Source organism: Corylus avellana, chromosome ca1, assembly GCF_901000735.1.
Source record: "Corylus avellana chromosome ca1, CavTom2PMs-1.0".
In the NCBI taxonomy this organism is placed as follows: domain Eukaryota; kingdom Viridiplantae; phylum Streptophyta; class Magnoliopsida; order Fagales; family Betulaceae; genus Corylus; species Corylus avellana.
Genome location: NC_081541.1, coordinates 17,268,508 through 17,287,198, shown reverse-complemented (window position 1 = coordinate 17,287,198; position 18,691 = coordinate 17,268,508). Strand labels below are relative to the sequence as shown.

The window sequence follows — 18,691 nt, the reverse complement described above, 5'->3', positions numbered from 1 at the left end:
AACTTTTAATTGTGATAATTTTCTCCCCAAACTACCAAAAATTGTCAATGTTCCTCCCAATTACGAAACTACCCTTGGTAAAATAAAAACAAAAAATACTAAAACTTCTAGAAAAAACCTAAAACTAAAATAAATAAATAAATCCAAAGGGTGGCAAATTTAAAATTAAAAAAAAAAAAATCCATTGTATAAGAAAAAAATTATTATTATTATTTTTTTTATAACTTTTTAAAATAAAAATTTCTGTTTTAAAAGAAAATTAACAATTTTCGTTTAAGAAAATAAAAATTTCCGTTTCTTTTAAATAAAAATTTCTGTTTAAAGAAAAAATCGTTTTAATTTTTTTTTTTTTAAAAAAAATCGTTTTAACAAAAAAAAAAAAACATTTCGTTTAAAAAATAATAATAATTTTTTTTTAAAAAAAAATCTTTCTTTTTAAATTAAAATTTTCGTTTTTTTTAAATAAAAATTTATTTATTTTTTGAATTTATATGGGTATTTTTGTCTTATTGAGAAATACATAGGGACATTTTTATCTTTTTGCTAGCCTTTATGGGGGATATTGACGATGTTTTGGTAGTTTGGGAGGGATATTGTCACAATTGAAAGTTTGTGGAGTACATTGTCAATTGGATGGTAGTTTGAGGGGGGTATATGGACTTTACCCAAATATATACTATTCATTTCATTTGAATTAAAGATAATTCTTGTTCACCTAGTGAGTGATCCACCATATTTGTTTTGTCTTTGGCCTGATGAAACATTATATTTGGGTAAAATTCACTTAACCTCTCAAACTATCATCTCAATGATAATTTACTCCCCAAACTATTAATTGTGATAATTTATCCCTCAAACTACCAAAACAATGACAATGTACCTCGAATTTTAACAAAATGATGAAATTACCCTTACTAAAATAAAAATAAAAAATTTGTTTTCAAATTTTTAAGGGTATTTTTGTCTTATTGAAAATTTTATAGGGGTAATTTCGTCATTTTGTTAGCATTGGAGGGGTACATTGTCAATGTTTTAATAGTTTGGGTGGTAAATTGTTGTAATTGATAGTTGGAGGGGTAAATTGTCAATGGGGCGGTAATTTGAGGGGATTAAGTAGACTTTACCTATTATATTTTTATTTTACAATTGTCTAACAATGTTGACACAATCTCAACTAACTTTTAGATTAACTCTTACTAATTAAAAAAAGATTCAATTGTTAATTTAGAGTGTCAAATCATCGTTGATAGATGATTGTAGAATAAAAATTTAGTATCTACATTACTCTAATTGAAAATTAATATGGGCTCATAAAGACAATTTCATGTCAACTTCGCTTACAAAATTACTCCTTATGGAGAAAAGAACGCAATTTAATGGGGAAATCCCATGGCCCCATATTTTCAGCAAGCATGAACTTTCACGATATTTTTGGGACTAATGAAACATGATTATCTCACAATCACATTACTCAATGTCACAAATATATGAGTCGAGCCATATACAAGTTTGTTCACGAACGCTAATTAAGTTAAGCAGAGTTTTATACGAGTATATATTGTTTAATAATTGAGTTTAATTTCCTATTTACAAACGAATCGTTTAATAATTGAGTCGAACTTAAACTAAGCTTAATCGAGTCAAGTCCAAGCATATTCATGAATAACTTTATTCATTTAACACCCTAATCTTAAGCACATCCTCATCCCCCAATAAGAAAAGAAAGAAAAAAACCCAAAGGTGGGATGGGTCCCACTTGGGATAGACAAACACGAGAAAAAAAAGAAAAAGATTTCTCTTTCGAAAATGATTTTTGTCCACCATTTCCGAAATTCCAAATTTCACGAAAACGAGTCGGACTTTTTATGACCCGGATCCGGACCGGTCCACCCGGGTTTGTAAACACCGAAACACACAAGATTCTGAAAACCATTCACTGGAGTGAGGCGATCCCAATATCTTCTTCTTTCTCTATTTTTGGAACCATTCTGCGTTTCCCCAACAATTGTAGTGATTTCCCCTGCAAAATGGCCACGAAGCCGCAGATATTTACAGGATTAACCCTGGCCTCAACGCCTACCTCTTCGTTCCAGCCCTCTTCTTCAAGCTCTCACAGTCTGTGTATGGTCAGGAAGCCCCTCACTACGTCGTTTTTCGGTCGCGGAGGTATGTGCCTTTTGCTCACACTACTCCATGGATTAGTGGGCAGGTATTAGATTTTCTTTTTAGTTCTTTTTTCTTCTTCTTTTTGGTTCTTATATTGGTTTCAGTTTTCACTCTGTTTGGTTGCTTAGAAGAGAAAAGGAAAGAAATTAATATTGAACTGATTTAATCCAAATGGTTGTACTAGACTTAGTAAAGTAGAATTCTTTTTCTCTTTGTTGGGTCTCAAATTATGGAAAAGATGTTATTGAAATTTTTTAATTTTAATTGTTCTCTCTCTCTCTGTCCCTATGCATTTGCTGAGCAATGTGATAGAGCTGTAGTGAAATTTGGAAAGTAGTCTCTGTAATGAATGCACAACTTTTTTTTTTTTTTTGAAAAATTCATTCAATTTGTGATCTTCTTGTTATGTATTTTCACGGCTTAAGTTCTGGTTTAATTGCTGAATTATAGAATTTTGGTGAAGTTATTGATACTCATGGGTTTATGAAGGAAATTTGGTATTTCAGATTTTCGAACTTCGTTTATGCATATTTATGGAGCTATTTTTCTGATATATTATGACGGTTGCTCATCTGGCTATGCCTATAGTTAATTTAAGTTCACTGTTGATATGTAGTTCTACAATTAGTAGCTAATGCCAGAATTAAAATACAGAAGGAACTATCTTAAATAGTGTCAAATAAGTATATATGTGGGAACAGCACGCTTATTGGTGTGGATTTTATATTGATGAGATAGTACAGACCAAAAGGAGAATAACAACAAAATTGTTTAGGTGTCACTGTTTGAGACAATAATGTGAAAGAATAACTATAATCAAGGGAAGGCATTTTTTTGCTCTGACTCCATTATTATTATTTTTTTTTTTATAAGCAAATCAAACTTAGTAAAAACGCAGAGGGATGCAACCCTAGTATACATGAAATATACAAGAGAAAACCCCTGTTAAGAAGAAAAAGAAAAAGAAAAAGAAAAGGAAAAAGAAATAAAAAAATCCAGAAAAACTAGAAAAATGCGGACTATTATATGCTGCTATCCATATATAAAGAGATTCAAACATGACATTCTTTAGCTCTTCCACCGAAATTTTGCGTTCTTCAAAGAACCTTGCATTTTGCTATCTCTATCTGCACTGCATTAAGCACAAAGGGTGCCATCCTCCAAGATTCTAAAATGATATGACTTCCCAATTGACCTATCCAACATGACAACTCTATTACCCTTCTAGGCATGACCCATTCTACACCAAAAATGGTGAAAAATTGAAGCCCATAATTATCTTGCCACTTCACAGTGAAGAAGAAGATGATCTATGGACTCGACACTTTCCTAGCACATACAACACCAATCTGTCACAATATATTCCGCTTCCTCAAGTTATCCAAAGTCAATATATTCCCTAGTGTACCCCGAGTTGCAGCTTACACATTTTAATGATATTTCGATTACTTCTAAAAAAAATTTATTTCCTAGTGTCGTCATTCACAAAATGCCACCCTTGAATGAGCCTTAACTCTTGAGATACTCTTCCAAGGAAATGGGAACCAATAGGAATTGACAACGCATGAAAAAACAAACTTACTTCAAACTTTCTCCTGGTTGGGATCCAACAAATTTTATCTTTACCACCTTGTCTTAATCCGAGAGAGTACAATAAATTAAAGAATGCATTTACCAGGTCCACCTCCCAATCCTGTGCAGGTCTGATAGAAGATAAATAGATTTGTATTAGGAAACTGCATATGATCCGCCACCCACTCCTCCTTATACCGCACAATACTAAACAATTTTTAAAAAGTTACCTTTAGGGGTTGGTTCCCACCCCACAATCATGCCAAAATCTGATCTTGGTCTCATCTCCCATTTTATATCTAATGAATCTAGAGAAAAACTCCCCATCCTCTCTTTATATATTTTCACACTCCCACTCCGAAGAGTCCCACTGCCTCCTTAGAACACCAGCCTTCACTCATGCTATTATATTTGGTTTCCACCACCAATCTCCATAAAGCCTCTCTCTCCATGAATCAGATTTCTTACCCCCACACTACCAGTTAGCATCTAAGAACAGGTCTTCAATCAATTTATTAAATGGAATGTAAACGCATCACCAATTCCACCCTGTAAAAAGTCTCTTTGAAGTTTTTCAATCTTTTTAGTCACACAATCGGAATGGGGAACATGGACAAATAATAAGTAGGCAAATTGGATAGAGTGCTTTTAATCAAGGTCAACTTGCCTCTCTTTGACAAATAAAGCCTCTTCCAACCAGTTAAACGACGTTCCATTTTTTTTAAAAATGCTATTCCATATAGATGTAGTCTTCTATGATGTTCCCAAAGGAAGACCCAAACACGTCATTGGCAGAAAAGCCACCCTACTCCCAAGAATACTAGCCAAACTTTTTACATTGTCCACATCTCCAACTGGAGCTATCTCTGATTTACATAAGTTAATCTTCAACCTTCAAACCACTTCGATACATAAAAAGAGACAACACAAATGACAGAGTTGTTCACGAGTAGTCGCACAAAAAATCAAACTACCATCTACAAAAAATCAAACTACCATCTGCAAACAACAAAGATGAGATACTAGAAGCTTGTCATTATTCCTCGACCCCACCAAAGAACTTGATAAAAGCACCCTATCCACTGTAGCAAACATCATCCTACTCTGAGTCTCCATAACAACCACAAACAATAGAAAAGATAAAGGATCATCTGTTTCAATCCATGAGGACTACTAAAGAATTTAGAGGGAGCATTGTTAATAATAATGGGGAACCGCACCGGAGAAATACAATGACCTATCCAAGCTCTCAATTTCCCCCCAAATCCATTTCTCTTCAACAAAAACAACAAAAACTCTCAGTTAACATGATTGTAGGCCTTCTCCAAGTCCAATTTACACAACATGTCAAGTTTTCCTGATCTAATTCGGCTATCAAAACATTCATTAGCTACTAGAATGAATCTAGAATTTGTCTCCCCCTAATAAATGCATTATGAGAAACATAAATAATCTTCTCCAATGCCATTTTCAACCTGTTTGCTAGTACCTTAGATATGATTTTATAAAACCCACCGACAAGACTAATAGGACAAAAGTCCTTAATATCCACGACACTGACTTTCTTAGGGATAAGAGAAATAAAATTTGCATTGATGCTCCTCTTAAACTTCTCTTTAGCAATAAAACTCCTTAAATATGACCATGATTTCCTCTTTACAGACCTCCTAACAAGTCTGAAAAAGGCAATAGAGAAACCATTAGAGCCCGGGGCCTTATCATCATTTGGAGCTCTCACGACCTCATACACTTCACTCTCCTCAAAATATCTTTCCAACCAAGAACCCAACACCAATGGAATTGAATGAAAGGCCATCTAGCTTTGGCCTCCAATTGAATTGTTATGAATTTAGAGCTGATTATTAAATTGCACAATGTCCTCTCTTGTTTCTGTAGAATCTGGAGATAGGGACCATTAACAACTAAAGAAAAATCCGTGGTGTTATTTCTTCTATTCGAACTTGCCACCCAGTGAAAAAATTTAGTGTACTTATCTCCCTCTCTCAACCAAAGAGTCCTTAACTTTTATGCATCCCAACATTACCAAAAATCTCTTCATTCTATTTTTTTCAAATCTTTTTTCAAGGCTCTCAACTTGCATGCCAGCACAAAACTAGGGGAACCTTGAAAACTGTATGACCTCCACCATGTTTTCACCTAATCCACGAAGCCCTATGGCTTCAGCCACATATTCTCAAACTTAAATACCAGCTTCTCCTATTCGAAACCCCACAATCAAGCATCAACGGAAGTGATCTCACAAAATTCTAGGGAGTCTCCTTTGAATGACATCATGAAATTGTTCTTCCCAATTAGGTGAGAGTAGAAACCTATCAATTCTAGACCAACACTGAGGATGAAAGGTTGATGTACATTTTTTAGCACTATTTGATTCAAACAAAAAAATTTATTTGACAACTTTTTGGCAAATATGTGAAACTGGGTTGTTGACCACCTTCTCCCAAGTAAAGTTGTCTCTCAACTAGTCCACAAACATAAAAAGTTCTTCATGCAAAGAAGGAATTATGGATCATGACATGGAGGTGACCACTTTTGAAGAGTATCAACTTGCACGTGCTGAATAATTGGAAAGGAGCTCTGCAAAGTAAAGTTCTCTAAGATTACTGCACAAACATATGAAGTTCCTCAAGCAAAGAGTGTCTTATGGTCATGCCATATACAAGGATATGGCCACATTTAACGAGTTGCATGTGCTGAATACTTGGAAAGAAATTTGCTGTTAATTAATCTTTCAGTGAATAAATTGGATTTTCTTTTATTGACTGGATCTTATTAAGTATTTTTCTTCGATAAATAAAATACATTTGAAGTAACCTGTTTGATTAATTAGTATATGCACGTCTACATAAAACTTCCTGATTCAGCCAAAAAAAAAAAAAAGAAAACAAATACTGCCACCTCTTGCTCTTTTTATGAGTTCGAAGCTTCTAATTGGAATGGGATTTCTCATACTGGTTACTTTTCTGGAGTTCTATTGTTCAAATAAAAAATTTTCTTTATTTGCATATCATGAGTTTGAGGTACCAACATGACACAATTCTGAAAGTAAAACTACTTAATTTCAGTACTTTGATTAAACTTCCTTGCAAGAATTGTAAAGTCTCTCTCTCTCTCTCTCCATATGCAATTTCACTTGCATTTCCTGTATAAACCCCTCACCTAGGAAATATTTATTTTTCTCCCAGTAAAAGCTACGGGGGTAAGAATTGCTGCTTCCAACCAATCCCATGGTAGACAAAGAGGAGGTTCTCTTGCTGCTGGTATGAATCTTTTTGACCGGTTTGCTAGAGTTGTCAAGGTGAGATTTCAGGAATTCGTCACATGCATTCATGTAAAATTAGTATTTGAATACTTATCATGAGGCTACTAACTGGTATTTGTTATATAATATATATATAATATGATTTAGTTCTCTTTATTTATCAATAATAATAATATGATTTAGCTCTCTCCTATTGGCAGTCATATGCAAATGCAGTTATAAGTTCCTTTGAAGATCCAGAGAAAATTTTAGAGCAAACAGTTCTTGAAATGAATGATGACTTGACAAAGATGCGTCAGGCCACAGCACAGGTAAGCATCAATTGTTCTATCCCCATTCTATTAAATTATTTTACTCGGACCTTTCTTTATCTTTCATTCACTCTTTTTTGTTCTCCTGTTTCCAAAAAAAGAAAAAAACTTCAAACTGTATTCTACTGCTAACCAAACATGTGGGTGGCATATTAAACACTTGATGGACTTAGATATCTGATTAATTCTCCGCTATATTCAATTCCAGTGTGTAACATTTTCTTTTTTCCCCCCTCCAGTTTCATGTTTAAAATTGGTGCTCTATTTTTTTTTTCTTGGTGAGAAGGTTTTGGCGTCTCAGAAGCAGTTGGAAAATAAGTATAAGGCTGCACAACAAGCTTCTGAAGATTGGTAATATATGAGTGTGCATATCATCTTGATTTCCTAGGTATACTGATAATGCATGATAACTGTGTGCCTTATGTTCAATATAGGTACCGTAAGGCGCAATTTGCTCTTCAGAAAGGAGAAGAGGATCTTGCACGTGAAGCTCTAAAGAGGCGTAAATCCTATGCTGTAAGTTTTCATCCTTCTAAAAGAGTTTATGCTAGGAGTTCATATTTGTTATTTTGGACTTATAATGAACATTCTCATTGAATTTGAGAGGTAACATGCTATAAACTGATGAATATTGAATAATCATTCATATTGTTTCTTGCTCACTTTTTCTTACGTTTATGCTTTTAAAAAATAGTGCTTTATTTTATTTTACCCACAATGCTTACATAGATTACATAGATCCAGCCTATGCTTTTAAAACCCCGATACCATATTGGGAAAAAGAGTTGCCTACATAGAGTGGGCGGCTTATAGAAAAATATTCATAGGTGCTAAGTCTCATATTGCTTACTTAGGGCCTGTTTGAGATTGCGTTTGAAGGGTATAAAAGTGCTTTTAACATTTAAAAAGCCGGTTTGAAGAAAAAAGTATTTGTTTGGTAAAAAAATTAAAAGCGCTTTTAAGGGTCAAGAAGCTTAAAAATGACCAAAAAACACTTTTGGCAAAAGCTTAAAAATGAAGCTTTTGCCCGAAAGATCTTTTTGACTTAAAAGTTCTATTTCTTAAATTCAATCCTAATAGGCTCTTATTAGGTGAAACTGGGCTTTATAAGTGATTTTAGAAAAACTCCAAATTGACTAGTCTTTTTGGAGTAATAGCGCAAATGTGGCTAGTGCTTTGTTTTGGGTCGTTACAAATGGCATCGGATGCACCTAGTAATGCCGTGTGACATGCTTTGGTATGACATGACCCTAATGAGGACATCAGGGGTTTAGGGGGGAGATTTTGTAACACCCTAATTCCATATTAGGAAAAAGAATTGCCCGCATAGAGTGGGTGATTTATAGAAAGACACTCATGGTTGCTAAGTCTCACAATAGGTGAAACTATGCTTTATAAGTAATTCTAAGGAAGTTCCAAATTGACTAGTCATTTTGAGATGATAGCATAGATATAGCTAGTGTTTTTCCTTGGGTTGTTAAATATGCATTATAAGATCACATTGGTGGGTGAAGTTCCTCATCTTTGCCAAAGAATTTGTAAAAAAGAAGTAGAAGTAATTAATTTATAAAAATGTGAAGACGCCATAATGAGGGTTTACAATTGAAGATGATAATCGGAATCACTTTTCAGGAATGTATGCCACCAAATTAGCGGGTTAGGCAAATTATAGACCCCAACTTACATGTTATGGTTCAATAAAATATCTTGATGAATCTGATCTCTCTTCATTTTTCATGATTCTTATGTCTACCTTCAATGCAGGCAGCCAAGATATCTTAAAAAGGGTTAACAAATAGAAGAATTTTGGACTCATGTTGCCACTAGGCTGAGGAGCTGAATCTATACAGTTTAGCTTCCATTAGATATTGCTATTATGTATATCAGAACAAATCATTTACACAAAAAGAATAACATGTAGAATTGACTCTTATTTGTTGTTGGTTTGCTGATGCAAGAGGGTGCAACTGAAAAACTGGAACTATGTGGGGATGCCTTGGAATCTGGACCATAGTAATGCAACATTCTAAAGGATTTAGTGCACACGATAATGATTTTGCTTAAATTTTTGTGCAGGATAATGCTAATGCTTTAAGAGCTCAACTGGATCAACAGAAAACTGTTGTTGAGAGTCTTGTCTCTAATACACGGGTATGTTAATATCTATTTTCTTATGCATCATTTATATAATCATATGGTTATTTTGATGGACAATAGTGTTTGCAATAGCATGTGAAGCAGCCATGTTTTCGTATGAGGTGTAAAACTTTAAAGTAAACCGATATGTCTTCATAATTCAATTGGCTAAGCAGAGAGAACATTTTTACTTGGATCTTCTTTTTGTTGGTTAGAATGCATTTAACTGGTTCTTTTCTGGAAAAAAAATTGGTATTATTGGTTATAGGTATCCTGAGATTTTACTTATAAAAGGAGAGGAAAAAACAGTTATCATGAGAACCATGAAGAACTGAGGAGAGAAGCTGTGGTTGTATTATTATAGATTGTAAGTTACCAGCTTTAACTTGTACTTTAAATGAAAAACAAGAAGTTGGGAAGAACCAAGGCAATTATTTCTACTTGTTTCCTATTCTATCAAGACCAGCCAAAAGGCTAAAGTTGATGAGATCGATTTTATTTTGGTGTCCAGAGACTGACAGATGAACTTTGCCATATAACTGGTTGTATTTGCAATCTTTAGTTACTCTGACTTTTACCATGCTATTGAGCATAATTAGTATGTATCTAGGAATTTAGTAAAGTTGCTTTCTATAAATTTTGTTTGTGTAGCTTTTGGAGAGTAAGATACAGGAAGCAAGATCAAAGAAAGATACTCTGAAAGCACGTGCTCAGTCCGCAAAGTTTGTTTTCCACCACCTTAACCCATTGCTATGTTCTCTTTCCTATTCTTTGCCTCCCTAATGTTGCCAATAATGGCCACTTTTGTGTTCAGGACTTCAAGCAAAGTGAGCGAGATGTTGGGGAATGTCAATACAAGTAATGCTCTTTCAGCTTTTGAAAAGATGGAAGAAAAAGGTGAGGCATTTAGATGGTCGGAATCACTCTCTAAATCCGCATTTAGCTATTTGGGATAAAAGCTATAATCTGGTTTTTTATTTATTTTGTTGAATTTCAGTCCCCTTTGTCTTCCCTAGGGTGCTGCAGAAAGAGTTGATTTATTAGGTTGGCATTTATCCTTTAGAAAGAAAAAATATTAAATTAAATGAAATTTTTTTTATTCCATTTAGAAAATGCTACTGGTTCTGGAATCCAATCATTCCTATTCTCAAAATAGTTTACCATTGTCATGTGGCATAATGTACTCTGATTTCAGACCATGTCTTCATCTTATATATATAGGCTTTTAGTCTAGACATTTTTTAGTATTCTTATGATGCTTCCACCACATTGAGTGCGTATGCAGTTGATTTAAATGAACTTTTATGGGACACATTGAAAAGAGCACGATACAAGGCATTGAATTTAGTGAAACTTCAAGACACATAAGAAGAGGGGGAGAGAGATTTCCATTTAATCTTTGAAAGGGAGAAAAAGAACCCTTTTTTTATTTTTATTTTTTATTTTAAAGTGTTTTCATTTCTTTTGACTATGCAGTCAACAGCAAAATGCTCTAAAATAACTCACTACATTTTATGTTTGTCCCTGGTGAGCATCTCAGGAGTACATGCCATGGTTGGCTAAAATTTGAAATTGCAAAGGTTTAATATATGAACTAGTCTTGTCTTATAAGAATGTACCACAGGAAGCATGTTCAAATGGCACCAATTTATGTACATCTTTTCTTTTTTTTTTTGTGGATAAGTAATCTCAGGTTCATTTAAAAAGTGCAAAGGCACAATCCATGTACACAGAATGTATAAAAAAAGATACCTAGCTAGAAGAAGAGAAAAAATCTAGAAAAACTTGAAAGCTGGAAATATTAAAATCAAAGGCAGCAGCCCAAAAGTAAAGTTTCTTAAAGAAAAAGGTCTTTAATTCCACCGATGTCCGCTCACAATCCTCAAAATTCCAATAATTTCTTTCCCTTTAAAGGCATCACATAAGGCAGGATGGAAGCATCAAACTGAAGCCTACCAGCTTGCCCTCTCCAGTATGTGAAAAGGTCTACTACTCAACCATGAATTACCCAAGCCATCCCTAAACTAAAGATAGTGTTTAAAGGAGCACTGGAAATCTTACAATAGAGCAGAAGGTGATCTACTGCCTCCACACTCTTCTTACATATGCAGCACCAATCAACCCCAATCCTTGCACTTGCACAACACACCTGAGTCTAAAATATGCCTATTCTTGATGTAAGCATTTTGAAGCTTGGAAATGATTTTCTCCATTACCAATTTCAACTTGTTAGCTAGAACTTTGGCAACAATTTTCTATACTCCACCCACTATGCACATTGTAAACATAAAATACAGCTTACCGTTGTCTTCATTGCCTAATATATATATATATATATATTTTATTTTTTAAAATTTTATCATCAGAGTATGTAACGAGGTCACTCTTTGCATAATATCTTAATTCTGCTGCAGTGTTGGTCTGTGAAGAATCAATCTTGATATATCATACCAATTTTATTTATTTTCCCCATTTAAATTTTATCAATTGTTTTTCATCTTGATAGTGATGGCAATGGAATCCCAAGCAGAAGCTCTTGGTCAATTGACTACTGATGATCTTGAAGGAAAGGTAGTAATGATGTTCATTTCTTTTTGCCTCATTTATATTGATAGTTCATCTATGAGCCTGCGGATAACGATCCATATATTCCATAATGGAATATGATGACTGGAGTCACCCTCGTTTTGCAATTATTGATCTTTGGACTCATCAGTGGAACAGTGAGTTGGTTTTGACAAGTATCATCTCACTTATACGCACAGACACACAGCTGCCTGAATGTGCTGACATACACAGGTGTGCACAAGCTTGTGTATGCCCACGCGCACATACCAAAGTGACACCAAACATTGTTAACATATTGGTGATGACTGCAAGCCTCACAAGGTGGACAGGAAGCTCGAACTGGGAAGGTGGCCTTGCAGATGTGCATGAATAAAATGTATGCTGGCCATCCACCATTCATTGATGGCCCTTCTATCTTTTCTATTGTTTATGAATAAGATGATTGAGAAACATTGATTAACCTAAAAAGGAGAGAATGGAGAAAAATTGGAAGAAAAAGGAGAGGGGAAAGAGTAGAAAAATTGAGAGAAAAGAGATAAGACAGTCATGATGAAAATCATGACTGAAGTTAGTCTTACACATTAAATTACTTCTGAAATTGGGAGTAAGTGATGGTTAATTTGGTATATGGTATGGAAGGACCAATTGAAAAGTCAATTCAATTTTTTTTACGCATTTGTATAGGTGAGTTGTAAAGTTGGCAATCTTTTGTCTTATTTATGGGTTTTATTGTAGGAAAGAAATGATTGTTAAAAAGGTGACTAGGGGCTCAGCCCTGTACAGGGCCTTGTGGCATAAATGGATCTATATAGGTGACCATAATTAGTTGGGATTGGAGTGTAGTTTGTTGAGTTTAACTTATACCATGAGTAAATTCATGTTTCACTTATTTGTTGTACATTTACCAGTTTAACTTTTCTGTTTGGCTCTTGGAGCATCTCGACTAATCATTGAACATTCGGTTAATTGTAATGCATGATGTCTACACTGCTAAAATATTCATGTTCTCTGTTTCTTTCATATGATAATATGGTTTTTACCTGCAATTGATGGTTCCTTTTGAAAATCATACTTACTATTGTTACACTCAATATTTGTGTTGCAGTTTGCATTGCTAGAGGGCTCATCTGTTGATGATGATCTAGCAGACCTGAAAAAAGAACTATCTGGTAGCTCAAAGGTGTGCCTTATGCTTCCTTTAATATACTAGATTTTCTATGATTCAGCTAAGTCCTAGTTTTCCTTAACTTCAAATTAATTGAAAACCTGATTGCTGCTCATTTGGGTTTTAAAATTATGTGGGTTACACCTTGGGGCCAATTACTTGTAAAAAAAAGTAAAAAAGAATTATGTGGGTTGCGATTGTTTCTTTTTCCTTCGTTTTCGAGGCAGCATGTAGAAAGAAGGGAAAGAAAGCTTCCAACTTTCTACTTATTGCCTGTTTATTTTCCTCTGTTGCCAAGAAACTGTAGGGAGACAAAGAAGATTCAGTATCATTTGTTGTAAAATGCTTACATTTGTTTTTCTTTTCTGCCTTCTCAACAACCCTGGACTTTGCCCTGTTTTTCTTCTTCTCCCCGACAGAAAGGAGAGCTTCCACCTGGAAGAACTGCCACAAGTACAAACAAGCCATATCCTTTCAGAGATGCTGACATTGAAATGGAGCTTAATGAACTGAGGCAAAAAGCAAAGGATTTCTAGACTTTCTGTTTTGCCTGTCTTAGATTTCTTCTTTCAAGCTCAGCATTGGTTTCATTTTGCCATCAGATTTTAACATTGTACAGCAAAAGGCCAAAGAGATTAACACTGTATAGCTGAAAGGCCAAGCTTAAATCAGTTATAGTGGTGTTTGGACGGTGCATGTAATGAATTGAGCTGCATGCTTATGTATTATGATAATTCATAAAGCACAATTTTCATGTTCTAATTTAATTGTACGCATATGATTAAAATGATCTGCAGCGGCAAGTTGGCACCTTGTTTTTGGATTACATGTACCGCAGCCTTTCAATTTAGGCAGGTAACGTTAAAGACCCTATATGGGATTCAACCTTCCAAATTAATTTTAGGCTGTCCAATTATCTGTCCCTTTCAGATAAGTAATTGCCATGGATTCTTATCCTCCGAGTCAATAGGTGTTGTTGGTGGGTTGAGAATGGCTGCATGAGGGGACTTTCGAATGAGCTCATTTCATAGAACACATTCCTGATAACATGGCAAATCTGTAAGGGGATCTTACTAACACCAAAGACCAAAGACCAAGATGTTTGAATGTCCGAAATCCCGAACGGCATTATGATCGTGAACAAAGTCAGGACTCATCTAGTTTCCTTGAACAATTTTCGGCTGCATCAGTCCATTCAAAAGCAAGAACAGTAAGAGCCAGTCAATTCAAAATTTCCAACCTTTGGACTTGGTTAACATGTCGCCCTAAATCATTTTTATTTTTTATTTTTTAATATTTTTGGTTCTTTTTATGTTTTAATTTTTCTAATCGGGTTAGAAAATGTGAAGAATTTGATTTGATTATTTATGGTATGATTAGTAGTTAGCTTGAAGGTAAAGTCTCTTGGTATTTTATATATTTGTTCGAAGACAAATTCATATAAAATATAAATATATAACGAGATAGAGAGCCAATTGACTATTTTGCCCCGGGTAATACGCGGATAGTGGACGTCATGGCGAGTAGCGACCGAGCAAACCATAACAATTTAAAATATCCAAAAGCCCAAGGGCATTATGATAATTTTACAAAATTATTGATATTGTCAAAGTAAATTTTCTGATTTTTCTATGAGTCTAGTCAAAAAGAAGAGGATCTGCGATCGAGTCAATTCCCGTTGTTTCCAAACTCGTTGACGTATAATACAGTTACCCCTCCTAGCGTAAAATGACCAATATTGCCCTGCACTTATACTCAAACTTCACGCCATCAACAAGGCCATTTTAGTAAATCACAATTAGTTGAACTTTACCGCCGTTGATTGGTTCATACGCGGGAGAGCATGAATCCCCCCTTCACCCACCAAAACCCACCAACACCAAGTCTCTGATCAGATATACTTTAAGCTTGCTTGGGGATGATGGGGATGACTATTTCATAGCTCCTTGGTCAACAAGTAAAGCCATAAATGCCCACCAGAAACCCCCAGCCCAGAAGGACTTTCACAGAACTCTTGCACTATAAATACCATTTCACTTCTTCATACTTCTCATCCCACACATCGATCCCACAAGCACCAACAAAAGCTCTTATTATCATACATTTACATCAATCACAGCAACTTAGCGAGCTTCTGAAGATGAGTTTCACAAAAACAAGCACCCTTTTGATCATCCTTTTCATCTCTGTTGCCATCTTGAGCCACGTCAGGGTTGAAGCAGCCAGAGTGTTGTCCGAAGATTTTGCTAGTGCTGATCACCTGGAGACATATTCGTCCATCTACGAGAGGGCGAAGCACAGCATGGCGTATTGGCTCGAAAGGTTGCCGTCCGGACCTAGCCCAGGAGACGGTCATTAGTTTTACTAAAAGAGAAATGCTATACATACTCTCAAGTATTGCTCACCGCTCTCAAGTTTTATTAATGGCCCGTAACCAAAAAATTAGATTGTTGTAGCATAGGTAGTAGTAAAAATCACTGTGCTAAGTATATATTAGTTTGTTATTTCATTTAATAGTAATTTTTACTGCTACGTTAAGAAGTGAGCACTTGAAAGTGAATACTCTAGACTAAGTGTAAAACTTTTTTTTTTTTTTTTCTTTATGATATGTCGCTTTTGTTATATTGAATATATACCAAAATAATGTAAATACCAATAGAAAATAAAATTCGTTTATTAATTAAGTTGATATATGGCATTAGTTGTTTCTAATTCTCAACTTTTGTTTTATCGTTTTATTTTGTATTCATGCATGGACATGTGCCAGATACTTTTGAATTCTAGCTATCATGCATGCAGGCTACAGGTTCGGTTGCATATATATGGCGCTCAATAATAAATAAACATGATAAAGAAGGGAAATATGATTCACCCAAATGAAAATAGAAAACAATACACACACCGACATATATATATATATATATATATATAGACACGGCTTGCCTTCGAAAAGATATATATATATATATATATAACATTTTTTTTTAATAGGTTAACAAAATTTACGTGCACTTATAGAATAAAAACTATTGATATTAATGTATTCATTCTGTATAACATGGTTTGTATGAATAAGTGATAAGGACAAGCTCGTCTTTCGATCGGTACTGGATAGGTTTGTCAATCTCCTAAAATAATTGAAATCTCTAGACGCCTATGTAGTATAACCACAAAAGAGAAAGCATAACGACAAAATTTCTTTTCTCTCTCTCTCTCTAAATAGTGATGACATCCAATATTAAAGCTTGCCTAAGCTAAAGTCCAAAGGCATCATCTCTTCTTACCCCACACCCACAATCAGTACTACCTACCCAAGCGAAGGCACAAAGATTTATTAATCTCCCTCTCCTTATAGAGTATGTGCATGCAAGCATGTATGCATATATATAAAAAGTAGAAGGACACTAAGAGAATACCAGAAAAACATATAACATTTCACTTTTTCATATTGGTGATGGAAATATCAATATTCTATCCATGAGAGAGAGAGAGGATTTATATAAGCTTTGTGTTGAAAAACAAGAAAATATATAATAGTTGAAGAAATAAATATTGTTGGAAAAAACGAACTCTATATTTTGTTTGGTGAATCATGATGTAAAATTGTGTTAAACATGTGAGGTTTGGATACGTGTATATATATATATATATATTGGGAGTGCAACTTAATTCAGATCAATATCTAATTTTATTGACAGCAGCTAAAACTTAATCCTTAAGATTAGCAATTTAATTAAGTCGTGGTCCATTTCTTTGAGGTTTCTGTTGTTGTTGTCACGGGTTTCCTGGCCTCTTTAATTAGACTTTGATTCTATGGAAAATATTGCCAAGTTCTCACCAACACCATGAAAGTGACCGAGCTGAGGGGCCGATCATTTTATAAAAAATTAGGGTCATCTGATCTGGGTGACTGGGTATTTTCTCAAAACAATTTTTTATTTTCTGGCTCCGTCTACTCAAAAGCAAGAACAAGACTGAAGTAAATTCATGTTTTACAAACTCTGGACGGAAGAATCAATAAATGTCGACCCAGAAGATCAAATTTCAGTTTTACATTGTTATCATCTTCATGTGAAAATGGCCAAATTAACATAAACACATTCTTTTAAACTTTACAGAGAGATCAGAGGAGAGGACAGACACATAACATTTCTTTTGCTGATCAATGATGAAACCGTTGTTAGAAAACAAAGTTAGAGGTAAAGAAGAAACGAGGTCCATGCACCTCGCAATGAAAGGGGCAATCTTTACCTATTAGCCAATTTCTAAATACTGGAGTAGATCCCAAAGAGATCCCACCTCCTAATAAGGGTGATCTTTACCTTATCTTGAATTCGAACAAACAATGAAATTTATCTATTTTTCTTTGTGCAAATCAAATAGAAAATATAACAAACAAAAAAAATTCACCAATAATGCAAATTAAGAAATAAATTAAACAATCCGCAGAATTTTTAGCTGAAAAACTCTCCGATGTGAAGGGTAAAACATGAGACTTAGTTAAATTTTTCATACGAATGTCTTCCTTAGAACAATTTCCAGAGGTTACCCCAACACGTCAAGAACATATACATTCTTAGATTATAAGATAAATTCTTCACTCTAAGAGTTGATTTCAATAAGAACAACAAAAAAAATAATGGAGATTGTTAGAACAGTTTTCAACACGGTGTGGACTGCGCACTATTCGGGGCTTTCTAGATATGCAATGCGTCGTCGTGTAGTCCAAATAGCTACAAAAGAATAAAAGCGTCAAAAGATCCGCCGGCGTCTATGCCGGAACTGGTAGAAAGCCTAAGTCAGTTTCCGTAGAAAGATTATGCTTCGGCGCAATACTCTAATATGAGAGTTTTGAGAGAGTATGAGAAGATGTTTTTATACCTTGTGTAGGGACTATTTATAGGCTGAAGAGTTGAAGTAGGCTTGAACTAACTCTCCTGAAGAGTTGAGATAAACTTGAACTAGCTCTCCAGAAGAGTTATCTCTTGAAGAGTTGAGATAGACCTGAACTATCTCTCCCCAATCCAGACTTTGAGTAGATCTCTGTGAAATAGAGCCCCACTTTAAGTGTATCTTCTGTTATTTGACTAATAGCTCTGTGGGCCTGTTATTGGCCCTAATGCCCAAAATTGGATGGGCTTATAGTGTAATTTTATTCCCAACATTTACCCTCAATTCCCTTAGCCGAGGTACTCGGATAATGGAAATTTTAGTCAGAGTCCCTGGATGACTCATAGTTTGGCCTTGTACGAGACTCACATCTCCCTGTGAGTGTACCTTGAGCTCGGTAGCTGGACCTCTTCAGTTTCGTTCATGGCATCGTCTGAGTTCTCGAGAGTACCCCCCAACTCTCTTCTTTGTCTGGGGATTAAACCTGTCATACCTTTGAGACAACCGGGGATTGTACCTAGCCCTCTCTCCAAGTCTTCAAGCAATCCAAAGGCGAAATCTGTGCCTTCCGTTGAAATAATCCGAGGGTGAAATCCGGCC

The 18,691-nt window shown here is 34.9% G+C and overlaps 1 protein-coding gene across 1 annotated transcript; it reads left to right on the top strand.

Moving 5' to 3' along the window:
- The first annotated feature begins 1,928 nt into the window (after window positions 1-1,928).
- Window positions 1,929-13,991, top strand: LOC132187394 (membrane-associated 30 kDa protein, chloroplastic). Its single transcript, XM_059601695.1, has 11 exons — window positions 1,929-2,166; window positions 6,945-7,057; window positions 7,222-7,332; window positions 7,619-7,683; window positions 7,767-7,848; window positions 9,409-9,483; window positions 10,120-10,190; window positions 10,283-10,365; window positions 11,975-12,039; window positions 13,142-13,216; window positions 13,621-13,991. Exons 1-11 carry the CDS (start codon window positions 2,028-2,030, stop codon window positions 13,735-13,737), a joined length of 996 nt encoding a protein of 331 aa, XP_059457678.1. The 5' UTR covers window positions 1,929-2,027; the 3' UTR covers window positions 13,738-13,991.
- Window positions 13,992-18,691: the final 4,700 nt, after the last annotated feature.